Source organism: Chiloscyllium punctatum, chromosome 6 (assembly GCF_047496795.1).
Source record: "Chiloscyllium punctatum isolate Juve2018m chromosome 6, sChiPun1.3, whole genome shotgun sequence".
Taxonomy (NCBI): domain Eukaryota; kingdom Metazoa; phylum Chordata; class Chondrichthyes; order Orectolobiformes; family Hemiscylliidae; genus Chiloscyllium; species Chiloscyllium punctatum.
Window position 1 is genome coordinate 67,913,452 of NC_092744.1, and position 27,472 is coordinate 67,940,923.

The window sequence follows — 27,472 nt, forward strand, 5'->3', positions numbered from 1 at the left end:
AGTCTCTCTGACCTATCACCTTTACCCCTTCCTCCATTCACCAATTGCACTCTCAACTACCTTCTCCCCAGCTTCACCCTCTACTGTTTATCTCTCCACCCCCAAGGCTTCCAGCCTCATTCCTGATGAAGGGCTCCTGCATGAAACATTGATTTTCCTGCTTCTTGGATGCTGCCTGACCTGCTGTGCTTTTCCAGCACCACTCTAATCTTGACTTTGATCTCCAGCATCTGCAGTCCTCACTTTCGCCATGTTAAGGAAGCAGTGGAGATGAAAGCTGAAATCATTATATTTCCAATATAATAAACAATCAACAGAGAACAAGTCAAGTTGCATTCAGCAAAGGACTCATGGACTGGAAGATAGTAGGCTGATATTAACATAATCGTCACATTTTTGATTATATACTTTCTAAGAGATGTTAATCAAATTTTAGTAGAAAGTACTGAACAAAAATTACATCCTGTAAAAATCATTTCCTGTAGATTTCTCTGATCTTATGCAGGGGAAACTGGAGGTTTCTAAGCATTTGTAAAGCAACAAAGCAATAAATGATCTCAGGATAAGTGAAATATGCCATCAGTTAACACACTTACAGCTTATTTACAGCAACCAGACCTTGTATCTGTCCTTCCAGAACACCAACTCAGAGAAAGCAAACAATACCAGGAAAGACTGATTCATAATTAGGGATGCTTGAAGTTCAAATGCTTTACTCTCCAACAGACAGTGATGAGGTTAACCTTTAGGCTGCCTATCCCTAGGCATTCTAACTCCTGATGAAGAAATGTCAGAGCTCTCTCACCATTCTACCGCTGCAACGGAACACTTGCAGGAAAGTACATTTTCTGTTTTTTAAAGGTTGGGGTAAGATATCAAGAAAGCTGCAGTATAGCTCTCGTGTAGATTTGTCTTCTTTCCTGGAGAAGTCCACAATTTAAGTTGTTGCTTACAGAAAATGATACCCTGACCCAGTTTCCCATTTTTACTAACATTGCAATGGAAGGCAGAAAAGAAACTGAGGAGACTTAATCATTTCTGGGCATCGCCTTAAAGCCAATTCAATTAAACCCATTAGCATCTTCACAGCTATAAGACCTACAAAGCCCAGGAAGACTTCTGTAGGTGAAATCAAGGAATTGACTCTCAAATTGGAAAAAGGTAAACATAAATCCATTACAAAGATTTATGAAAAGGAAGTGAAAGAGGTTGTATTTATAAAGCATTTCTCCCAATCCCAGGATGATCTAAAGAGCTTTAAAGCTAATCAAATAGCTTTGACCTGTATACTCTGTTCTAATGTTGAAAATAAAGTAATCAACATGTTATCAGCAAGATAACACCAACAGTAATGTGTTAAATTACCACTTATATGATGTTGTGTGAGGGATAATGATTTTGAAAATGAAAAACTCCACAGAGGCCAGTATGCTGTCACCAAGTCACCCTTTATTTACACATAATGAGTCCTTAACAACAACCCAACTCCCTCAGAGCCAGGTCTCAGACTGACAGAAAATCTCAGACACTCCTGTTCTTCCTTAACATTTTTTTCGCTTTTTTTCCCCCACACTATCACCTAATTGTGACAGTGCTTATTTTTTCCCCAGCACCCATGTTACGTGTGTGCAGGTGTAGGACGCAGTGAAGAACAACAAGTATGTAAATCTTTACTTTTATTCCACCACCAGGAAGAAATGAAACACCCGAATGGCCAGTGACATGCAGTGCCCTTCACATCAAAGGGCAATGTTGTGTGATCAAACAGTGAGGGGGAGGGCAGGGATTAAATCAAAATAGAATTGGAGGGGGAAATAATGCACTCCACTCCCTGTGGTGCCCACCTCTCCCTGAACAGCTCAAGGGTGATGGTAGACACCACGTGCTCCTTCTCCAGGGACAACCAGGCTCTGATATAATCATGGAAGAGGGGCAGGCAATCGGCCTTAATGAACCCCTCCACAGCCCGCTGCCTGGACCTGTTTATGACCAGTTTGGCCAGGCCCAGGAGCAGACCTTCGAGGAGGTCCTCTGAGCTACCCTCCCCCTCCGCACCAGGTACCCAAAGATCAGGAGCGTGGGACTGAAGTGCAATGATAAACAGAGGAGAAAGTTTTTGAGAAAATCAAAAAGGGAGTGCCAGTGCCCACACCCATGGTCCAGCAGGCACTTTAGGTCATGGGGCAGAGGATCCCGCAGGAAGTATGGGACCTTGGGGCCAATGTGAAATTCCGTCTGAGCAACACTCTTGTTTTTTTTCCAGAAACACTGATGCTCCTGTTTTTTTCCTCTTTTTTTCTCTTTGATTTACCCCCACACTACCAACTAACTGCAGTAGTGCTAACACTCCTGTTTTTTTTACAATCTTTTTCTCTCTTTTTGTCTTTTACAGAAAAAAAGAGCAGAGTCCTTCACTCACATTGATCCAGCTCCCTCAGAGCCAGCACTTGGAGTGCCATGGAATGTGTAATTCTCCTTTTTTTTCTCCTTTTTCTTATTACTCCACATTACCGCCTAACTGCGGTAGTGCTTATTTTTTCTCAGCGCCCATGTTGTGTGTGTGCAGGTGTGAGACGCAGTGAAGGACACAAGGTGCACAAATCTTTACTCAATTTCCACCACCAGGAAGAAATGAAATACCCAAGTGGCCAGTGATAAGCAGTGCCCTTCACATCAAAGGACAATGCTGTGTGAACAAACAGTGAGGGGGAGGGCAGGGATTAAATCAAAGTAGAGTTGGAGGGGGAAATAATGCACTCCACTCCCTGTGGTGCCCACCTCTCCCTGAACAACTCCAGGGTGTTGGTGGACACCACGTGCTCCTTCTTCAGAGACACCCGGGCTCTAACGTAACTGCGGAAGATGGGCAGGCAGTCGGCCCTAACGACCCCCTCCAAGGCCGGCTGCCTGGACCTGTTTATGGCCAGTTTGGCCAGGCCCAGGAGCAGACCCACGAGGAGGTCTTCAGACATGCCCTTCCCCCGGAGATGGCAAATGAGCACCCCAAGGTGTATCTGGGCAGTGGATGAGGGGGAAGAGATGGACGGTGTGCAACAGCAGTCGATACATAGCCCACCATTTTATGTCACTAAAAGGGGTAAAACTAAAATTCCGGAGCAGCTCAGGTTGTAGGGCATGGGTTCACGGGGGAAGTACGGGACCTTGGGGCCAATGTGAAATTCCGTCCAGGCAACACTCCTGTTTTTTCCCAGAAAAGCTGATGCCCCTGTTTTTTTTCTCTTTTCTAATTTTTAATTTTTTTCTCTCTTTTATTAACCCCAAACTACTGCCTAAATGCGGTAGTAATAACACACCTGTTCAGTTGTTTCTCTTTTTTTGTACCCCCCCCATTACTGCCTAACTGCAGTAGTGCTTATTTAATCCCTGCACCATGTTGTGTGCGTGCAGGTGTGAGACACAGTGAAAGACACGAGGTGCACAAATCTTTATTCAATTTCTACCACCAGGAAGAAAGGAAATACCCAAGTGGCCAGTGACAGGCAGTGCCCTTCACATCCTGTTTATTTTTTCAGTTCTCAGAGTGAACAGATACCCTGACACCCCTGTTTTATTTCTTCTGCTCACCCCCACACTACCGCCTGTGATAGTGCTTATTTTTCTTCAGCACCCGAACAGTCCTGTTCTTTTTTGTTTTCTTTGTGTGTGCAGGTGTGAGACACAGTGAAAGACTCAAGGCATACGAATCTTTATTCAATTACACTTCTATTCTTTCTTTTACCCCCAGACTCCCCCCTAACTGTGGTAATGCTTATTATCCCCAGCACCCATGTTATGTGCGTGCAGGTATGAGACACGATGAAAGACACAAGGTGCAAGAATCTTTATTCAATTACACACCTTTTTTTACAGAACCACCTGTCCCACCTGTTTATTTTTATTTTTTTTCTTTTACCCCACACTACCACCTAACGGCAGTAGTGCTTATTTATTCCCCCACACCCATGTTGTGTGTGTGCAGGTGTGAGACACAGTGAAAGACACAAGGTGCGTGAATTTTTATTCAGTTTCCATCACCAGAAAGAAAAGAAACACTCGAGTGGCCAGTGACAAGCAGTGCCCTTTACATCAAAAGGCAATGCTGTGTTATCAAACAGTGAAGGGGAGGGCAGGGGTTAAATCAAAATAGAGTTGGAGGGGGAAATAATGCACTCCACTCCCTGTGGTGCCCACCTCTCCCTGAACAACTCCAGGGTGTTGGTGGACATCACGTGCTCCTTCTCCAAGGACACCCGGGCTCTAACGTAACCATGGAAGAGGGGCAGGCAGTCGACCCTAACGACCCCCTCCACGGCCCGCTGCCTGGACCGGTTTATGGCCAGGCCCAGGAACAGACCCACAAGAAGGTCTTCAGACCTGCCCTCCCCCTTCTGTACCGGGTGCCCAAAGATCAGGAGCATGGGACTGAAGTGCAACCAAAAACAGAGAAAGAGGTTTTTGAGGAAATCAAAAAGGGAGTGCAAGCACAAACACCCAATGTATACATGGCCCACAGACTCCACAGCGCCACAGTACACTCTTGTTCTTATCTGTCAGCCTGGGCTCCCTGATTGGACCAGCTTAACAGCCTTAGTCCACCCAGGGAATCTTGTTATAGTCATTACAGAAAATATCAGGAGCAATTGTCAAGGTCTTTTCTCTGGGGTGGAACAGTTCAGGAGTCAAGGGCACACGTTTAGGGTGAGAGGGGAAAAATTTAAAAGGGGCCTAAGAGGCAACTTTTTCATGAGTATATGGAATGAGCTGCCAGAGGAAGTGGTGGAGGCTGGTACATTTACAACATTTAAAAGGCATCTGGATAGGTATGTGAATAAGAAGGGTCTGAAGGGATATGGGCTAGGTGCTGGCAATGGGATGAAATTAGGTTAGGATATCTGGTAAGCATGGATGTGTTGGACTGAAGGGTCTGTTTCTGTGCTGTACACCTCCATGACTCATAACTCTGCTACTCTCCTTGGAAAAGCACCAACAAATATGATACATTCGCCTGAAAAGGCAAACAAAGGTTTCCCATCGCATGCAGTGTAGCACTACTCCTTTGAAGTGGCAGCTTGGATTACACCTCAGTTTTTGAAGCAGTGCTGGATCCCACCATTGTCTGAATCAGACATGAGAGTGATACCTTTGCCAACTGTAGTGAAATAGTAATACTGTTCACTCAGCTTTACTAAATCCTTAGTGAGATTTTAATGGATATTAGACCTTGTTGGATGTCTGTTAGGTAGTTACCAACCACAGTTAATATTTTAAACTGTAAAGTTCTACAGTTTAACAAAGAACCAACTTGATCTTGAAACATCACCACCATAATGAGTAAAAGGAATTGAGAAAAATATGGTAATTACAGTCAACCGTCAGCATGTTACTCTCACTGTACATTGAAAGATAATTTCGAAGCTCACCTCACTGTTCTTCAAATAGAGAGAAAGAAAATGGGAACCTATCCCAGAGCCCATCAGTCAAACATTACATGGTAATTTCCCAAGGCTGACCGGGAACGCATCATGTTCAGAATAGTTTGGTTTTATTTGTTGATGCCAAGTGGAATCATGTAGGTCCCAATGGAAAGAAAATAAACAGAACTCAGATAACCCTGAGATCAAGGCTAATTGGATATACTCAGGGACTGCACTGGTATAAAACAATTCTCAATATTGCTGATGCTTCCTGCTGTTATTCTGACTCCTCACTTGAAATGTTCCCAGTCATAACTGTTTTACATTTCACTTTCAACTCCAGGCAGAAAAAGTATACACTGAAAACATTATTAAGCATCTTTCCCAGCATCCTCCTGTGATTTTTAAAAAAAATCTTTGAATACTCATCACCTAAATGGAACTCTAAATTAGGGATACAATGTATAAAAACCAATGTTCCAATGGCATGCATTCAAATCGCACTGGAACAGATGGAAGTCTTTAAGTTCAATGAATAAATGTGGAATTGAAAATTAGTCTCAGTGATACTGATAATGGAATAATTAGCACACACATAACAAACCCACCTGATTCACCAATGCATTTTGAGGGAGGAAATCTGATGGCAATATCTGTTGGGCCTATAAGTGACTCCAGACCCACAACAAGGTGACGCACTCCAAACTGTCCTCTCCAATGGTTTAGCAATCCACTCAATCCAAGGCACATTAAGGAGTCAACAAACACTGGTCTTCTTATGCCCCACGCCCCAATGCAAATGTTTATAAGATATCATTTTCAACGTAGCTGCTGCTCAAAATCCCAACACAACAAAAACATTTGGAATATATTTTCCATAAACATTGACCCAGCCGAGTCCAAGCCCTGTCTTGTTCCTGTCTCACCATCCTGTCCCCAACTGAATTTCTCAGTTACAGGTGCGGGTACTTCCCTCCATCATTAAAAGGCCCCTAACAAAGCAAAGGCAAAAACGAAATCATTTCAACCTGTGTGCCTGGAATGTCCCGTTCAATTCAGAACAGAATGTGACGGTACGAGAAACGCTTTGTTTCAGTAACACGAACCAATTGTGAGAGTAAACTAAATGTGCAATTCTCTTCGAGCCAAAGTTCAGGTCGCTGGGAAACCTATTTGCGAACTGACTTCAGGAAACCTTGGGAACCACAGCGAGCAGGAGGGGGCAGCAAACGATGTGAAATGAAGCAATGAGCTGTAGCGAAAAAAGCAAAAGTTGTGGATTTAGACTGTGTTCCTCTGGTCCGTACCCTTCACTGACGTTGCCTGATCTAATGTGTCTTGCTGATCTGCTAGGTTCTTTGCTCAACTTTCTTGCAGCATTCTCACTGTGTGAATGTGACCACCTTCTCCATTGAAGTAAATGACACGCAGGTCCCTCTTCCCTCCCCGGACACAGCGACATCTCAAAACTTCATTGATGCAATGCTACACCCAGGTGTTCGGTGTCACATTTCATAGAGAAGTATGTTTATGGACTTCTTGCTCAGTGTTGGCTGCAAATCGTGGAGTAGTGCCATTTTTCTCAACCCATCTCTAAAGCAAAAATGACTCCTCTAAACCACCTCTGACTGGTGTTGTTGGAATACAGAATAGAGTTATACCGCCAGTAGGTCATGCCTCAGCGACTGCAAAGGGACTATGTGCTCTTCCAGCACCACTAACCCAGTATGTGTGTCCTGTCTGCAGAATCACTTGCACGGAGCTGGTAGTGCGCTCCCTCTGTCGGCAGGCTGTGACCTTGCCAGGGGTCACCCAGCGCTGTTTGCCGGTGAGCTGGAGAATCAGGTTCGCCTGGTGATTTCACAGCGTTGCTGGTCCACTCTGACTGGCAGCTCAGCCTGCACTGCGCTGTACCTTCAACGCAGACGACATTCGGTCTTTGTTTCACTTCGAGGAGGCGGCAAGACCTTTGGCTCAGCGGGACAGTCAAAGACGCATCAAGGATTTCTTAGTCTCATGGAAAGTCCCCTTTCTCCGCTTCCCTTGCCCCGTCTCCTTTTTTCCTCATCTCACTGCCTCCCTTCCCCGTCCCTCGTTCTTTCTTTCAGTCTCCCCCTGCCTCCTCTCCCTCCCTCATTCCATTTTTGTTTTCCATTCTCCAGCTCCTGTTTCTCTTCCTCCTCCTTGCCCTGTTCCCTGACCATTTTTCTCCCTTTCTGAAATCTTTCTCAGCCTCTTGTTCTCAGCAGATTCGAATTTGAACCGAGGTCATCAGTCACCTATTTCACCAGAGGGGTCACTCTGACTCAGACTAGTGGAATATGGAACCACAGAAGGAAGACATTCTCCTATCTTCCACCACCCCATAAGCTTGTGGGCGGTATGGTGGCACAGTGGTTAGCACTGCTGCCTCACAGCGCCAGAGACCTGGGTTCAATTCTCACCTCAGTGACTGAGTGTGTGGAGTTTGCACGTTCTCCCCGTGTCTGCGTGGGTTTCCTCCAGGTGCTCCGGTTTCCTCCCATAGTCCAAAGATGTGCAGTTCAGGTGAATTGGCCATGCTAAATTGTCCGTAGTGTTAAGTAAGGGGTAAATGTAGGGGTATGGGTGGGTTGCGCTTCAGTGGGGTGGTGTGGACTTGTTGGGCCGAAGGGCCTGTTTCCACACTGTAAGTAATCTAATCTTGTGCGCTTTATTTTTTCACATCGCTATCTATTTCCCTTTTAAATGTCCCATTTAAACCATACTCTCAGGCAGGTAAAAACAATGACTGCAGATGCTGGAAACCAGATTCTGGATTAGTGGTGCTGGAAGAGCACAGCAGTTCAGGCAGCATCCAAGTAGCTTTGTAGCTTCATACTCTCAGGTAGTTCATTACAGACCAATACTATTTTGTGTGAAAAAGATCCCACGTTGCTTTTTCCTCCTTTTGGCAAATACCTTAAATCTATGACCTGTCATTCTCAATCACTTTACAACGAATAGTTTCTTTGGATTTGATTTGATTTATTATTGTCACGTAGGGAAATGCTGTGAAAAATACTGTTCTGTGTACTATCCAGGCATATCTTACATTACCTAAGTACATCAGGGTAATAGAACAGAATGCAGAATATAGTGTTGCAGCTACAGAGAAGGTGCAGAGAAAGATCAACTCTAATATATGAGAGGTCTGTTCAAAAGTCTGATAACAGCGGGAAAGAGGTTGTTCTTGAATCTGTTGGTACATAGAACATAGAATTGTACAGCACGGAAATGGGACCTTCAGCTGACTGTGTTTTGCCAAACATGACGCCAAGTTAAATTAATCCCTACTGCCTGCCCTTAGTCCATATCCCTCAATTTCGTACATACTCATGTGTTTATCTAAAAGTCCCTTAAATGCACTTATCGTATCTGCCTCCGCCACCACTCCGGCAGTGCATTCCAGACTCCTACCATTCCCAGTGTAAAAACCTTGCCCCTCACATCTCCTTTGAACTTTCCCCTCTCACCTTAAATGGCCCCTAGTATTAAATATTTTAACTCTGAGAACAAGATTCTGACCCTATCTATGCATCTCATAATTTTAAAGACTTCTATCAAGTCTCCACTCAGCCTCTGACACTCCAGAGAAAACAACCCAAGTTTTTCTAGCCTCTCCTTATAGCTCTACCCTCTAATTCAGGTAGCATCCTGGTAAACCTCTTCTGCACGCTCTCAAAAGCCTTTACATCTTTCCTGTAATGTGGTGACCAGAACTGAATGTAATACTCTAAGTGTAGCCTGACTGAAGTCTTACAAAGCTGCAATATAACATCCCTACTCTCGGACTCAATTCCCCAATCAATAAAGGCAATATGCCTTCTTTACCACCCTATCTACCTGAACAGCCACTTTCAGGGAGCTATGCATTTGAACCTCAAGATCCCTCTTTATACATCAATGCTGTTCAGGGTCCTGCCATTAACTGTATACTTTTCTTTAACATCTGATCTCCCAAAAGCAGCACCTCATTCTTACCTGGATGAAAATCTGCCTATAATTGCAACTGATCAATATCCCGCCATATCCTTTGACAAACTTCCACAGTATCCACATCTCCACCGATTTTTATATCATCTGCAAATTTACTCACCAAGCCACCTATGTTTTCACCAAAGTCATTTATATATATCACAAACAGCAGAGCTCCCAGTACAGATCCCGGTGGAACACCACTAGTCATGGACATCCAGCCAGAAAAATGCCCTTCCAACACCACCCTCTACCTTCAGTGGGCAAGCCAACTCTGAATCCATGCAACCAAGTCACTGTGAGGGTGAGCTTACCTTGAAGGACCTTGTCAAAAGCCTTACTAAAATCTATGTAGACAACATCCACTGCTCTACCTTCATTGATCACCTTGGTCACCCTCTCAAAAAATTTCAATCAATTTAATAAGACATGACCTCCATGCACAAAGCCATGCTGACTGTCCCTAACTAGGCCATGCTTTTCGAAATGCACGTAAATCCTATCCTTAAGAATTCTTTCCAATAGCTTCCCAACCACTGTTTTTGAAACTCACCGGTCTATAGTTTCCTGAATTATCCCTATTTCCCTTCTTGAATAGCAGAACAACATCAGCTACTCACCAGTCCTCTTGGACTGCTCCAGTGGATAGCAAGGATACAAACATCTTGTTCGAGGCCCCAGCAATCTCCTTTCTTGCCTTTCTCAATAACCTAGAGTTGATACCATCAGACCTGGGAATTAATGCTCTTCAAGAAACCCAACACCACTTTTTTCTTGATCTCAAAATGCCCTAGCATATTAGCATGCTCCACACTAATCTCACTATTCTCCATATCCTTCTCCTCCTGTGTGAATACCAATGTACTCATTTAGGATCTCACCCACATTGTCTGCATTCAAGCACAAATTCCCTCCTTTATCCTCAAGTGGTCTTATCATCTCTCTATTTATCTTCTTGTTTAAATATGTTTTCAAAAACTTTTGTATCTTTTGCCCAATGGAAGAAGGTGGAAGAGAGTATAACAGGTAGATAGATTGAGTGATTTATTATTGCTACATGTCCCGAGATACAGTGCTGTCTATGTTCAGACATTTCAACTTCGGTAGATTCAGTGAAAAGTGTTGTTTTGCATGCCCTATAGGCAGATTGTACCATAGAAAATGTGTCAGGGTAGCACAACAGAGTGCAGAATACAGTGTTACAGCCATAGAGAAGGTGCAGAGAAATCAGCATTAACATTTGAGAGGTTTGTTTAAAAGTTTGATAAAAGCAGGAAAGAAGCTTTTCTTGAATCTACTTGTACGTGTATTCAAAACTTTTATATCTTCTGTCCAACGGAAGAAGGTGGAAGATAGTATAATGCTTTTGATCATCTCCACCCCATCACCATTGATGGAGACAGGGTGTGCCCTCCACTCTGCTTCCTAAAGTCAATGGCCAACTCCTTCATTTTGTCGCCAATGATAGAGAGATTGTTGCCTTTACACCATGCCGCTAAACACTCAGTCTCTTTCCTGTACTCTGTCTCGTCGTAGTTTGAGATCTTACCTACAATGGTGGTATCATCAGCAAACTTTTAAGTGGAGTTGATGTGGAATTTAGCCACACAATTGTGAGTGTATAAGGAATATAATAAGGGATTGAGTATGCAGCCTTGCATGGCACCAGTGTTGAGGTTAATGGTGGAAGGAGTATTGTTGCCTATTCTTACTGATTATGGGTCAGGCAGTCAAGGGTCCAGTCATAGAGGGGGGAGCTGAGACCATGGTCTCAGAGTTTAGACATGAGTTTGTTTGGAGTTATGGTGTTGAAAGCAGAACTGCAGTCAATAAGTAGGAGCCTGAAGTAAGTGTCTTTGTTGTCCAGGTGTTCCAGAGCTGTGTTCCACGGGCAGGGAGATGGTGTCTGCTGTAGACCTCTTGTGTGGTAGGCAAATTGCAATGCATCAAGGCAGTTTGGTAGGCTAGAGTTGATGTGAGCCATGACTAATCTCTCGAAGCACTTCATAATTATGGAGGGCAGAGCCACTGGACAGTAGTCATTGAGGCACAGTGCATGGTTTTTCTTTGGCATCTGGATGATGCTGGTCTTCTTGAAGCAGGTGGCGAATTCAGACCATATAAAGGAGAGGTTAAAGATATCTGTGTATATCCTGCCAGCTTGTCCACACAGGACCTGAGTGCATGGCCGGGGGAACCCATCCAAGCCAGTCGCTTTCTGTGGATTCACTGTCAAGCAGGCCAGTCTAATGTCTACAGCAGTGATCATGGGTACAGCTGCATCCGAGGCTGTTGGGAAAGGTGACCTTCTGGTCAAAGCAAGCACAGGATGCATTGAGCTCATTGGGTAGGGATGTACTGTTGCTTGCAAAACTGTTCGACTTCGCTTTATAGCCCCTTATGTCGTGCAGACTTCGCTTCTCCCAAGTTCCTTCTAATTTTCTCAGTGCAGATCCCTCATGATTTTGAATATCCCTATTAGGCCTTAGACTTCTCCAAGGAAAACAGCCCTAACGTTTCCAATTTATCCTTCTAACTGAAGTTCCTCATCACTGGAGGTATTGTCATGAATCTTTTCTGCACTACAAAGCTGTGACATTCTTTCTAAACTGGATGCAATACTCCAGCTAAGGATAAATTATCTCATACAAGCTCAACATAAGCTCCTTGCTCTCACATTTTATGCCTATATTATTTTAAGCCTAGGATACTGTATGCTTTATTAACTGCTCTTTCAACATTTCCTGCTACTCTTAATGACTTCTAAAAACATGTCTAGGTCCCTCACCCCTGTACATCCTTCACATATGTATCTTTTATCCTGTAGTATCTCCATGTTCTTCCCACCAAAATGAATCAACTCACATTTCTTTGCATTAAACTTAATTTGCTACTTATCTACCAATTCCACCAACTTGTCTATTTTCTTCTGAATTTCTATATCTTCCTTACAGTTTTCAATGCTTTCATGTTTTCTACATCCACAGACATCAAAGCTGTGCCCTGTACACCAAAGTCTAAGTCAGTAAGGTATCAGGCCAATCATGGGTCCTAATACTGACAGCTAGCAGTTGTCACTGGCTCATTAGAACACTGGCTCCTTTTTTTTGACTTAGGTGACTGAAAATATCTCTCACACTATTGAGATCACTAGCTTTAGTTCAAGGGATGTACAGTGGAGCCCTTAATGTATTAGGTATTGGCTTGTTCAGGTAAGCATTTCTGAGTAGCAAGCGATTGTATTGTACTAATAACCTAACAATTCTTGTATATGTTTTAATATTTTTCAAAATACAAATCTACATGATGGCAAAAATCTTTCTTAAACAGTATTTCATTTTGGTATCAGTCTTTTTCACTTATCCTTCATATTAGATCTATAGAATTTACAGCCCAGGTTTTCTCCAACCTCTATACTGAGTTTGTTGATTAAACTCCCCTTCTGTTAGCATATTTCACAGTGCTAACTTTTGAATAAACATTGTTACCATATTTCAGAATTTTGATATTCAAAGGGGTGGCACGGTGGCTCAGTCACAGCACCAGGGTCCCAGATTCAATTCCAGCCTTGGGCAACTGTCTGTGTGGAGTTTGCACATTCGCCCCGTGTTTGAGTGGGCTTCCTCCCAGTGCTCCAGTTTCCTCCCACAGTTCAAAGATGTGCAGGTCAGGTGAATTGGCCATACTAAATTGCCCATAGTGTTAGCTGCATTAGCCAGAGGGAAATGAGTCTGGGTGGGTTACTCTTCAGAGGGTCGGTGTGGACTTGTTGGACTGAAGGGCCTGTTTCACGCTGTAGGGAATCTAATCTAATCTGAAACAGTAGAATGGTGTAAATTTACATCACGGAAGGTGGTCAGTAAACCAGTCAACAATGCTGGCTCTCCAAAAATTGTTTGAATTTGGTCCTTTTTTCTTTCTTTTCTTCTTGTGCACATGCATATTTATTATTAATGATTCACTCACTTATAAAAGCCTGATACTTACAGGACATCGCATGCAATAACAACTCTCTGCATTAGACCAACCTTCCAGCCTGAAACATTCAGTTGGCCTTGCTCACGTGAAGAACTTAAGAAGTCCGAAGTAACAAGATATGGCATGGAAATGATCTGCACAATACATCATAAAGTGTTCAACATAGTTTCCATAATTATTATCATATGAAATATGTTGATACAACAATGATTGGAGTAAAGGAATTAATCACCCTTTACATTTGGAATAATATTCATTCATTAGCCTTTGAATATATTACAAATGGAAGTCAATGGGTATTTTGATTAGTGCAAAATGAAACTACACTTTTCTAAGTGAATGTATTTATATCTCATATGAAACAAGATCAATGGAATAAACATGCTTTTTAATTTTCATAATAAGGCTATTCAAATCTTGCTATGTATTAATACATAATTTAGATCTTGTAAGTACAAAGTAAATATATCACAATGATAATTTGGACATTTGATGCCATAGTACATTGTTTAAAACTGAATCAATCATGTTGAAGTCTGCTGCATTCAGAATTCCTGTTAAAAACAATGGGTAGAGACACAAATTCGTAGGAAATGTGTTCGTTTATTTATATACTCAGATCAATATCTTCGATCCACATCTCTTCAATTTTCTATTATTCAAAGGAATACATTTCCCACAATTCCCTTTCCCCAACCAAGGATAAAAGACTAGAGCAGATTTAATTACCTTCTTCATAGACTTTGGGAGTTCCTTCAGAATCATCTTCAATTTCAGATTTGTGATGAATCTCCTGATCACTTTGATATTGTTCTTCATACCCTGCACTGTAAGGGTTATACATATGATACTGATCATAAGATGTTGTCACATCATTAATATCATTTTCATAAGGACATGGTATTTCAAGGTCTGGATCACAGATGATTTCATAACGGCTAGTGTCACGGAAATCCACATCTCTGTCAGTAACAGCAAATCGTTGCATACGGCATTCAAAGTCACAGTCAGAATCTGGCTCATACAAATCTTCACTTTCATTGCGACAATTAGAATCATGATATGGGTCGCAATCTTCTTTGTGTTTTTGGTCATCATCATGAGGTTGAGAAGTATGACAGTCTGGATCATAGTCAGGGTTACAATTGTGTTCTGACTGATGAGATTCTGTTGCCACTCCACTACAATAAGGGTCATATGGATCACACACTTTTGCATGTGTTTGTTCATAGATCTGGGAGAATTGATTACCACAGTTAGGGTCATTATCGGGGTTACACTCAAACTCCATCTGCTTTTGACAGCTTGAATCATAATTTGGGTCACAACCTTCTGTGGCTCCTCTGTTCTGCACCTCCTCATGAACCTGAGATTGCGAACTGTCACAGTAAGGGTCAACATTAGAATCACAGTTCTCTGGTGCTGTTCTTTCTTGCTGTCTGGCTCGATATAGGGAATAATAACATTCAGGATCTGTGTGTGGATCACAATTCTCTGAGGCTGTTCTCTCTTGTTCTCTAGTTCGATATTGGGAATAACACTCGGGATCAGTGTATGGATCACAATTCTCTGAGGCTGTTCTTTCTTGTTCCCTCGTTCGATATTGGGAATAACATTCAGGATCTGTGTATGGATCACAATTCTCTGAAGCTGTTCTCTCCTGTTCCCTATCCTGATATCGGGAATAACATTCAGGATCATTGTGTGGATCACAATTCTCTGAGGCTGTTCTCTCCTGTTCCCTAGCCCGATATCGGGAATAACATTCAGGATCTGTGTATGGATCACAATTCTCTGAGGCTGTTCTCTCCTGTTCCCTAGCCCGATATCGGGAATAACATTCAGGATCATTGTGTGGATCACAATTCTCTGAGGCTGTTCTCTCCTGTTCCCTAGCCTGATATCGGGAATAACACTCGGGATCAGTGTATGGATCACAATTCTCTGAGACTGTTCTCTCCTGTTCCCTAGCCTGGTATCGGGAATAACATTCAGGATCTGTGTGTGGATCACAATCCTCTGAGGCTGTTCTTTCTTGTTCCCTATCTCGATATCGGGAATAACATTCGGGATCTGTGTATGGATCACAGTTCTCTGAGGCTGTTCTCTCCTGTTCCCTAGCCTGGTATCGGGAATAACATTCGGGATCAGTGTATGGATCACAATTCTCTGAGACTGTTCTCTCCTGTTCCCTAGCCTGGTATCGGGAATAACATTCAGGATCTGTGTGTGGATCACAATCCTCTGAGGCTGTTCTTTCTTGTTCCCTATCTCGATATCGGGAATAACATTCGGGATCTGTGTATGGATCACAATTCTCTGAGACTGTTGTCTCCTGTTCCCTAGCCCGGTATCGGGAATAACATTCTGGATCTGTGTGTGGATCACAATCCTCTGAGGCTGTTCTCTCCTGTTCCCTAGCCCGATATCGGGAATAACACTCGGGATCTGTGTATGGGTCACAATTCTCTGAGGCTGTTCTCTCCTGTTCCCTAGCCCGGTATCGGGAATAACACTCAGGGTCTGTGTATGGGTCACAATTCTCGGAGGCTATTCTCTCCTGTTCCCTAGCCCGATATCGGGAATAACATTCAGGATCTGTGTATGGATCACAATTCTCTGAGGCTGTTCTCTCCTGTTCCCTAGCCCGATATCGGGAATAACATTCGGGATCTGTGTATGGATCACAATTCTCTGAGGCTGTTCTCTCCTGTTCCCTAGCCCGATATCGGGAATAACATTCGGGATCCGTGTATGGATCACAATTCTCTGAGGCTGTTCTCTCCTGTTCCCTTGCTCGATATCGGGAATAACATTCGGGATCCGTGTATGGATCACAATTCTCTGAGGCTGTTCTCTCCTGTTCCCTTGCTCGATATCGGGAATAACACTCGGGATCCGTGTATGGGTCACAATCCTCTGAGGCTGTTCTCTCCTGTTCCCTAGCCCGATATCGGGAATAACACTCGGGATCCGTGTATGGGTCACAATCCTCTGAGGCTGTTCTCTCCTGTTCCCTAGCCCGATATCGGGAATAACACTCGGGATCTGTGTATGGGTCACAATCCTCTGAGGCTGTTCTCTCCTGTTCCCTAGCCCGATATTGGGAATAACACTCGGGATCTGTGTATGGATCACAATTGTTTGTTGCTCTTCTTCTGTCACAATAAGGGTCATGTTCAGGATCACAGTTTCTGTAGTTTTCAGGTACATGATTACGTTCCTCGTTTCTATGACAGTTGGGGTCATGAGGGTCACAGTTATCATCTGGCTGAGATTCATGAATGGGGTAACAGTCTGGGTGGTAATAGAGATCACAATCATAACCTTCCTTTGTCTTCCCTTTGTACATGGATTGTGGCCTCCGACAGTCACGATCGTACTCAGGATCACAGTCACGATCTTGAATATTTTGGTCAATGGATTTTACATTTCGTCTACAGTTGGGGTCACGATAGGGATCACATTTAAATTCATGTCTACCACCATATACAGCCCTATCAGAACTACAGTAAGGGTCATACCTGGGGTCACATTCAGAATCTGGTGCAGGCTCATCTTTCGGATGATATGCCAATTGACAGTTATGATCATAATATGGGTCACAGTCATGCGGGTTTTTATATGCAGCCAAGGTGGAGTGGCAGTATGGATCCTTTGCAGTGTCACAGACAGGGTGTGTAGCATGTGCTTCTTTCTTTGTTCTTGGAAAGCAGTTAGGGTCTGAGTATGGATCACATGATTGCTTTAAATAGGCAACCAGTACTTGACAGTGTGGATTGTTTGGATCATATGGATTACAATACTGGTTTACTAACTGAGCGTATTGGGCATAACTATAAGGTTGTTGATTACACTTTGAATCAAAACGGGGATCACAGGCATATGCTGATGACATGTGCTTATAATATGAATCAGGGTTGCAGTTGCGATCTTTATAGGGGTCACATGATTGAACCTTGACTCTGCAGTTGGGGTCTTTGTACGGGTCACACTGTTCTGGTCTGCAGTATGGATCTTTCTGCGGATCACAGGGGTACCTTTCTGCTCTTCCATATGCATCTTTCTGGGTTTCAGAGGGGTATTTATCAGTTCTACAATATGGATCCTTCTGTGGATCACAGGAGTGCCCTGCTGCTCTACAATATGGATCTTTCTGTGGATCACAGGAGTACCCTGCTGCTCTACAATATGGATCTTTCTGTGGATCACAGGAATACCCTGCTGCTCTACAATATGGATCTTTCTGTGGATCACAGGAATACCCTGCTGCTCTACAATATGGATCTTTCTGCGGATCACAAGAATATGCTTCTGCTCTACAATAAGGATCTTTCTGTGGATCACAGGAGTACCCTGCTGCTCTACAATAAGGATCTTTCTGTGGATCACAGGAGTACCCTGCTGCTCTACAATAAGGATCTTTCTGTGGATCACAAGAATATGCCTCTGCTCTACAATAAGGATCTTTCTGTGGATCACAGGAGTACCCTGCTGCTCTACAATATGGATCTTTCTGTGGATCACAGGAGTACCCTGCTGCTCTACAATAAGGATCTTTCTGTGGATCACAAGAATATGCCTCTGCTCTACAATATGGATCTTTCTGTGGATCACAGGAGTACCCTGCTGCTCTACAATAAGGATCTTTCTGTGGATCACAAGAATATGCCTCTGCTCTACAATATGGATCTTTCTGTGGATCACAGGAATACCCTGCTGCTCTACAATAAGGATCTTTCTGTGGATCACAAGAATATGCCTCTGCTCTACAATATGGATCTTTCTGTGGATCACAGGAGTACCCTGCTGCTCTACAATATGGATCTGTGTATGGGTCACATTGCTTCTGAGTATAGGCTGCTTGCTTGTGGGGAAGAGTTGGCTGACAATCAGGATCTTTTGTTGTGTCACATTCCTCTTCTCGCAGACGCTGCATATATGCTTGATATGCCTGATGGGACTGATCTCTGCTCTTGTCCTGAAGATAGTGTAGATAAACTTTGTCCATTTCATATACCTGGAATCAATACAATTACAGTGACAAATAATAGAGGCTGCTGAAGTTTGGTACATTTTAATCCTTTCTAATAACTTAAAACTACAATAAAATAGTTCTTAATTCTTCTCTGACAAATTGCAATTTATAATTTCCTTATTTTTCACTTTATTTTTAATAATGTCTGATGCATTATTCCTCAACTTGGACTTTCAATTGTGTTTCTATTTCTCTGAAGCCAGTAACTGGAAGTAGATGAGAATATTTGTAAAATTGACTTGCCTACTTCACCTTCTCTTTCAATTGTGAAGCTTTTCATCTGGCTGAATTTGGCAGCCCAGCTGAGACTGGGGAACCACTATGTTGCAGTTAGAGTATTCAACCTGAAGAGGGCCTTCCTATCCATTCTAGGTATGCTTGGAAAGGAGAAGCTTTATGGCGATCCAAATTAAATTTGTAAAGTTTTACAAGTAATTAATGAAGTTAATCCAATCAAATTGTTCGCTAAGATAAAAGACCTGAAATAATTAGGAAGACGTCATTCAAAACTAAGAACTAAGAGCAAAACGCCAATGTTTCTCATCTCAAAGATCCCTCCCTAGCAGCATCTTGGGTCTACCTACAGCACATGGACATCAGTGGTTCAAAAAGACAGCTTACCACCACTTTCACAAGGGCAATTAGGGTCAGGCAATAAATGCTGGTCTTAGCGAATTTTGAGAAGATTTGTAGCTCAGGTTGAGATTCTGGATTTAAGTTTGCTTGCTGAGTTGTAGGTTCGTTTTCAAACATTTCAACACCCTACTAGGTGACGTCATCAGTGAGCCTCCGGTGAAGCAATGTGTTAAATACAAGCCTCCCCTTAACACCCCACTAGCCAAAAGAATAGCAGAGCAAAGTGGCTGCAGAAAGCTCAGACAAATGATTAACGATGCCCAAAACAGACTCTATAAATACAACCAGGAAATTTCACGCCAAAAAACTTTACTCACTAATGCAATGGACCATGAGTGGACAGACAGAGTACAATGAGACATAGACATTAGACAGCAGCAAACACAGGAAACAAAAATCTAGACCTGCAGAAAAAAAATCTAAACAAACTCATACAAAATAGCAACACAGACAACACAGAAGCATGGTTAAGAACCTTATCTGACTGATCCTTAATGGACACCAAAAAAAAGTCTTAGTAAGAGGATTAAGTTAAAACTTCTGGAATGTGGACAAGAAAGATTTTTTTTAGCAGCATTAGAAACAATACTGAAAGAAAATGAACTCACAGAAGAAACTCAGCAAACCATCAGACAGACAGTCACACCAACATTAAGCAAGATTAAAGAAGGAAACACACTCAGTACACAAGAAAGGAAAGCACAGAAGGACTCAAAAAAGATAAAAACATCATTATCCTACCTACAGAGAAAAGATGCTTGACAGTCATTCTAAATCGAAGAGACTACATTGAGAAAGCGAACGCACTGCTTGCAGGTACTGACAATTACCAACAGGTGGCAACAGACCTGACCCCACAACTAGAGAACCGAATCACAGCCTTACTCAAAAACTTCAGAAATCTGGAGAATTAAACAAGACAGACTTCCAAAAAAGGAAACAAGATGGATCCAACACACCACGCTTCTATGGATTACCCAAACTTCACAAACCAGGACCCCCCTGGACCCATAGTCTCACTACCTGGAACATCAACTTACAGATTGGCCAAGGAGCTAAACCAAAGACTAAAACACTTAGTAGGAGACTCACACCACTCCATCCATCCATTCTACCCAGAATTCCTGAACACCATCAAAGTCACCAGTATAAAAGAGGATGAAATAATGGTCTCCTTTGACGTAACAGCCCTGTTCACATCCATCAACATCAAACTGGCCAAGGACAACACTGTCTACACTATTAGAAAATCCAAAGACACATACACCAAACACTACCAACTACATGAGCAAGGACAAAATTGTCAAGCTAGTGGACCTATGCCTTACCACCCACTTGACTTTCAACAACAAAACCTACAAACAAACCAATGGAACACCCATGGGATCTCCGATATCAGGGTTCTTATCAGAGACAGAAATGCAGAGACTCAAGCAAACAGTTCTGCCAACCATCCAATCCAAATTCTGGGTCCACTACGTGGATGACACCTTTGTCATCACTAAATGAAACAAATTAGAGGAAACCTTCAATACCATTAATAATAACTTTACTGGCATAAAATTCACTAAAGAGGAGGAAACAACAACAAACTGCCATTCCTAGATGTCGTAGTAGAGCAAACAGTCAATGAGGAACTTCAAACCAGCATCTAAAGGAAAACAACTCACACAGACTAAATACTGAACTACAGAAGCAATCATCCCAACATCCACAAACGAAGCTGCATTAGAGCATTATTTCAATGAGCCACCACACACTGCAGCACAGATGAACTACAAAGAGCAGCGGAAAATCACCTGTACAGCATATTCAAAAAGAATGGAAACCCAATGAACACAGTTTGCTGCTTTCTTAGCCAACAAACCCAAACAAGCAGACAAAACACACCCCAAAACCCTAGCCACTCTCCGCTACATCTCAGAAATGTCTGCAAGACTACTCAGACCCTTTGGCATCATAGTAGCCCACAAATCCACCAACACACTAAAACAGCAGCTAATTAATTTAAAAGACCCTATATAGAAACAAGTAAAACTAATGTCATTTACAAAATACCTTGCAAGAACTGTAACAAACACTACATTGGACAAACAGAGAGAACACTAGCCACAGGATACATGAACATCAACTAGCCACAAAAAGACATGACCCACTATCACTAGTACCCTTACATGCAGATGAGGAAGGACATCACTTCGAGTGGGACAGCACATCCATTCTAGGACAAGCCAAATGGCGATATGCACAAGAATTCTTAGAAGCATGGCATTCCAAATTGAACTCTATCAACTCTGATTTGGACCTCATCTATCACCCTCTACGATAAAGAAAAAGAAATGACATCACCAACCCAAGGAACCCTAAACACATAAATAGAAAGCAGAACATAACACCAATGCCTCACAGGAGGCTCAGAGATGATGTCACCTAGTATAGTGATGAAACATCTGAAAACGAACCTTGCAGCTCAGCGAGCAAACCAACATTCAAATGCTGGTCTGGCCAGTGACACCCATGTCCCATGAGTGATTAAAAATATTGCAGAATAAATTACCAAGAAGGACCATTAGAAAGTTCAGATCAAATGCATTCAAGAATCAATTAGAAACTAATATGGAGAGAAAAGGAATCGAAATATATGATAAGATGAAACAAAAGGATTTACTTGTTGTCACAGAGGTTAGCAATACTTCTCAATATGTTATTCTTCAGGTTCACCTGAAGATCATTTCTGTTAAATTACAGGCAAATTCTATACAAAGATTAATTTTGTTTTCTATCAAAAGGTTACCTATGAACTGTCAGTATGGCTTGCATTGGACAAGACAACATGTCAGGGAAGTCCATTAAAGTTACTATGTGCATTTAGTTTAAATAGACCTATACGGTCATTTGGCTTAAGGTAATTCACTGGACCAGAATTTTCACAGGCCCCCTTGTGGCATCTGCCAATCGTTTAATTTGTGTCTGTCCCATTCAAGTAATGCCCAAGTGTTGCTGAAAATGCAGATAGCAGATAAAAATACAGTAAGAGAAATAAGGCACCTGAGACTTGAGTGACCAATGTATCTCCTTCACCTAAGAAATTTAAGAAGGATTTATTTGTCTTGAAAGGAATACAACATAGTTTTACAAGAATGATAACTTTACCCTGAAAGTCCAGGTATGAGGCGACATTATACAAATTTGGACCATTTTCTCTAGAACTTAGAAGGTTAAGGAGTGATCTTGAAGTCTTCAATATCTTAACAGAAAAAGACACTGTAGAGAAAGATCAACTATTTTCTTTGGTTGGGGATTCTAGAACTAAGGGGCATAGTCTGAGAATGAGGGCCAGACTATTCAGGAGATATTAGGAAGTACTTCCACACACAAAGGCAACTCTCTTCCTGCAGTGGATGCAGAACCAATTATTAGTTGTAAATCCAAAATAGATAAATTTTTGTTCTGCATAGGTATTAATGGATTTGGGCCAAAGGGAGGCATATGGAGTTAGGGTCACAGATCTGACATGATCTCACTGCATGGTGGGACAGGCTCATGTTCCTACTTGGGTAATAGACACAGAAAGGACTAAGAAAGGAGAAGGAACGTAAGTGGATGAATTCAATGTTTAAATAGGTGCAGCAAGAAATAAAGAGCTCAATACTGTCATATTTGGGCTTGGTGTCAATTTTAATGAGTTTTGTGGATGGTTTCTCTCTATGACACCCAGTAAGATTTCCTGCCATATCATCCCAAACCCACCTCATTAATTATCTACAACATCGCAATGGCGACGGTTTTGCCTGATGATAGCCCAATTCCACTGCTCACTGTAACCAGAAGAATTCACTACTGCTGGAAGATTCTGGAATAGGCTGCCTTCCCCGGCATTGGCATGATCTTTAAAAGCCTGTACTGCACAAGGACAAGTGCTGTCAGGGTGGAACTCCTCTGTGTGGTGACTACATTTGTCCCAGACATGGCAGAGAGGGGCATATTGGCACCTCACTTTGTGGATGGTCCTGATGGACAGGGTGATACACAGAAAGGTCATTCACTTCCTCCAGAGTAGGCAGAGGAGGCCAGGGGGTCTGGGCCCAGGGTGCAGCTAGGTCAGTGCAGTCTCAGTCTTCCGGAGAAAAAGCACAGCAGTATAGGAAGAAAGTCAATGACTGTTTTCAATCCGCCAGGGTAAGCAAGCCTCCATCCTGTCCCTGCTACCTCACATTCACTCTATCTTTGTTTTGGTACCCACTTCCCACCAAGTCTCATGCTGCACCGCTCTCTGTATTGCACGTAAGAATTCCACTACTGACACTCGCTTAGACGGATATCCGATACCATTAACACTGCATGCTGTCTGTGCTACCTACTCCCTCCCTCAGGACAATTCATCACTTTTCCCCCAGTGCCACCAGTACTAACAGTTGTGTTGTCTCTTTCATCTTGCTCAATCTCTACTTTTCTCTCATTCTGGAAAAGAACAGCTGCAGTAGAGTAGAAACAACCAGCGTGGGTGGTGTAAGACCCAACATCTCTGGCTCCTCTACATTACGAGGAGAGGACTCTGACCCTGACCTCCCCAAGTGGCTGACTAACTGTGCCCAAGACTGATAATGGAGGCTGTCCTTGACTTACTGTCCCAGGACTCTGTGACAATGGGCTGATTCACTTGACATGACTGAGAACTGCTGACAATCATAATAAGCATCCTGATTTGTGTCTGCACTAAACGGCCAGGCTAAACTGTTGTAATGACAACCTGGCAGCTCTGGCTGAGAGGTCAAAGCACTAAAAGGCAAGACAGGAATATTGTAAATGTCTGGGTAGGCTGAAGATGAGTGAACAGTAGAGGAGCAAGTAAGAGCTCTGAAGTTCAGCCTGGTCTAATCCATGCCTTTCTCTGCACACAAAGCATTCTTACAGGTGCATTTCAATGAGGAATTTGGTGCCAGAGAGATTGGTCAATCAATATTTGACATTCTCTTTCACAGAAATACTTGATACTTACTCCTTCATTAAATCCAATATCGAGAAAATGCTGGTATGCATTCCAGAAGTCTGGATCTTGTTGAAACTGTTTTGTATGTCGTTTAGAGCGTGTCAATTTGCTCAAGAAGTTTGTTGCTTCTTTGGACTCCACGGTAACTTTCTGTTCATCAACTGGAGGAAACAGAAAATGGTGGAAATGGTTTAAATCCAAGCTGCTAATTTCTCTGTAGGCTTACAGGAGTGAAAAAGGCTGCAGTGAAAAAGACAGCAATGCTACAGAGGAATTTGAAACATAAGATAAAAATTTATGGTATTGTCAGATAAAGAGCCATTGAAGCATCAGGTCCACACCAGCCATCCAGTCAACTGAACTTGCATCACCATAAATTGGCATTGCATCCATCTCCACAACATTCGCTGCCTCCCTTGTTTCACTGGGAATCAGTGTCCCACCTGATGAGACCTATCCCTCAAGAGCAACCATCTGACCTACATGTAATCGCAGACAGCATGCAATTGGCCTTGGCCTTATCCTCAGGATTCAAGGGAATGGATCCCAGACTCTGATAGGACAGCGTGACTGACCATGGCTGACCTCCAGGACTAAAATCAGATAAGTTCCTTGAATGATTGTGAAAGTGCCCCTTGATTGACTACGGTCCCCTTCACTTCGCAAGGGACAGTGTCCCTTTGGCTTTTACACTTGGCCATTTGGTTGAAAAACATGCAGGATGCTTGCTACAAGCTGCTGACACCTGTTGCAGGTGGGATGTTGATATAGTATAGTTCCACACAGTGACATGTGCAACCTCTTATCTGACTGGGAGATGAACTGTTCAGTGCTTTATCATCACAAGCTGCCTGCCTCTCCCTTTGCACTAAGAAACACCAAATAATCAAAGTTGGTAGCGTGTGACTGAGCATTACAGACCCTGTGTGTTAAGGCAGCACTGCAAAGCCCAAAGACGCTGATAGCCCAGAAATCGGCACTGAAGTGTGAACAAAGAAAGCAATATGATATATACAAAATGCTGGCAGCCTCCAAGTTTGTAATGAACTGAGTAAGTACTCAGAAAGTAAGCCAAGAGTTGCATGTCTCCATGTGAGCTCAAAGATATCCTGTGTAGGTTCACAAGATGCATGAGAGTCCCTGTACACAAAATCAGAGCCATAGGGTTCCCTGAGCACCAAGGAATGTGTTGAAGGCCTGAAATGGTAGGAGTTGGTCTAACAGCAGGCACGATGATGTGGGGCAGGTGATGGTATTCCAATGCTGAGTTGAGTGGATGGAAGTATAGAGGAGGATGGTGGACCATGCATCATATTGCTTTCTTTGTTCACACTTCAGTGCCGATTTCTGGGCTATCAGCGTCTTTGGGCTTTGCAGTGCTGCCTTAACACACAGGGTCTGTAATGCTCAGTCACACGCTACCAACTTTGATTATTTGGTGTTTCTTAGTGCAAAGGGAGAGGCAGGCAGCTTGTGATGATAAAGTTGTTGTGAAGAAACAGGTGACCATGACAAGTTTTCAGACAGCTGCAGGCATTTGCTGTGACTTTGATATACACTGGAGATTTGTGCTATTTAGTTTCTTGGCGAAAAGATAAAGATTGGATGTAGCTTCTAAATAAGGGAAGGTGGTACTTTAATAAGATGCAAATACATAGAGATAAGGTAGTCACCATGCAATGACAAGATTCCTTTCAAGGCTTGAGGAGTAAAATTGAGAAAGTTATTCTCAATGTCAATAATTTATTCTTACCAAATGCAAATTAAACACAGTCAGTTACAATGATTGAAAAAAATGATTTAATTTTAAAAGATACTAATTTAGATAAATAAGGAAGGCTTCCTGAAGCAATCAATCAAGACAACTAATCCAGCTAATCGTTGAACCATATAAATCAGATTCGATTCTTGCAATAAAGGCAAAATATTGCTGATACTGCAGATTGGAAATAAGATCAGAGCGTGCTGGAGAAATTCAGCACGTCTAGCACCATTTATGGAGAGACAGTTAACGTTTTGAGTCCAATGACTCTTCTTTGGAATTGGAGGGTGCTGAAAAATGATTTTCTTTATACTGTTGACAAGCAGCAGAAGGAGGAAGATGTTGAGTGTGCCCAGACCAAAAGACAAAGGAGTGCTAATGGTTAGAAAGGAGGGCTTGAAAGGCAAAATAAGTGCTAATGGTAGGTGTGAATAATCAAAAACAGGTTAGCTTTGCTGAGAGCAAACCCATACAAACAAGACACTTGGAGGAGAAAGGAATCAAAATGGAGGATAATATTTATGTCCTGAAGTTGTTGAACTCAATTTTGAATCTCCAAGTTGTTAAGTTTCTAAATATAAAATGAGATGCTGTCCCAATGTTCGTAGGGGTTCACTGAATCCCTGTGTTAGGCCTAGGAGAGAAAGGTTTACATCCTAATCTAACTGCTGGTTGTTGAATGACTACAGCTAGGTTCATGTTCAGCACAACCTGCCAGACTTGGATGTCGATAGATTTTTTTTTGTCTTGACAGATGTTACATGAAAGTAGACAAGCTTGGCTGTGATCTCACTCCATAGTTAAATAACAAACCCAAAACTGACCTTTCATGAGTACACATGAATATTGGGTGGGTCACCAGAGGAGGCCAGACAACTAGGGATCATATCACAGCAAAAAAAAACTAGCTTCAGAAGAGGAAATATGCCAGCTGCTAACTTCAGATCTAGAAATCCTGTTTGTTTCTGATTGATCGATGGATTGTGGGTATTGCTGATAAGACTGGCATTTGTTGCCCATTCTGTATTGCACAGAGGGCATTTAACCACCAGCCACATTGCTGCAAGTCCGAAACCACATGTCGACCAGACCAGGTATGGTTTGCAAAATATCTTCCCTAAAGGACATTAATGACCCAGACAGGTTCATACATCTATCAGGGTCATCATTAGGCCAGCTTTTAATTCTGGATTGTTCTTGAATTCAATTCAAATTCCAGCATCTGCCATGGTGGGATTCAGACCATTGTCCCCAGAACACTATCCCAGGGTTCTGGATGACTTAAACCAATGACATTATTACTATGCCATGCCATCCTTCCCTGTTTTAGCCTGTCATTTTACAGCATGTAATTTTTAAAATGAAAACATTCAAGTGCATTGCTAAATCCATCAAATTAACCGTGGCTCATTTAAAATAATGTTACTAATAGTAACAATAATGTTAATTTAAAAAAATCAATATTAGAAATGGAAAAATAATAACACAACAAGAGTATAGGAGCTGGGATGTCTTTCTGTACAAGAGCTTGGTAAGGCCACGTTTGGAGTACTGAGTGCAGTTCTGGTAACCCTATTATAGAAAGGATATCATTAAAGGAGAAAGTGTGCAGAAAAGATTTACTCGGATGCTACCTGAACTGGAAAGTTTGAGTTTAT

At 42.5% G+C, this 27,472-nt stretch overlaps 1 protein-coding gene across 2 annotated transcripts in view; it reads right to left on the bottom strand.

The window, feature by feature from the left end:
• Nucleotides 1–13,971: 13,971 nt before the first annotated feature.
• Nucleotides 13,972–27,472, bottom strand: part of LOC140479055 (uncharacterized) — a 40,941-nt gene continuing 27,440 nt past the window's right edge. For both annotated transcript variants that reach the window (XM_072572865.1, XM_072572864.1), the window contains exons 4-5: nucleotides 24,062–24,213; nucleotides 13,972–18,408 (exon numbers count right to left, since the gene is read on the bottom strand). In XM_072572865.1, the coding sequence (XP_072428966.1) occupies nucleotides 14,110–18,408; nucleotides 24,062–24,213 (4,451 nt within the window). In that variant the 3' untranslated portion in view covers nucleotides 13,972–14,109. The remainder of the gene's footprint in view (nucleotides 18,409–24,061; nucleotides 24,214–27,472) is intronic.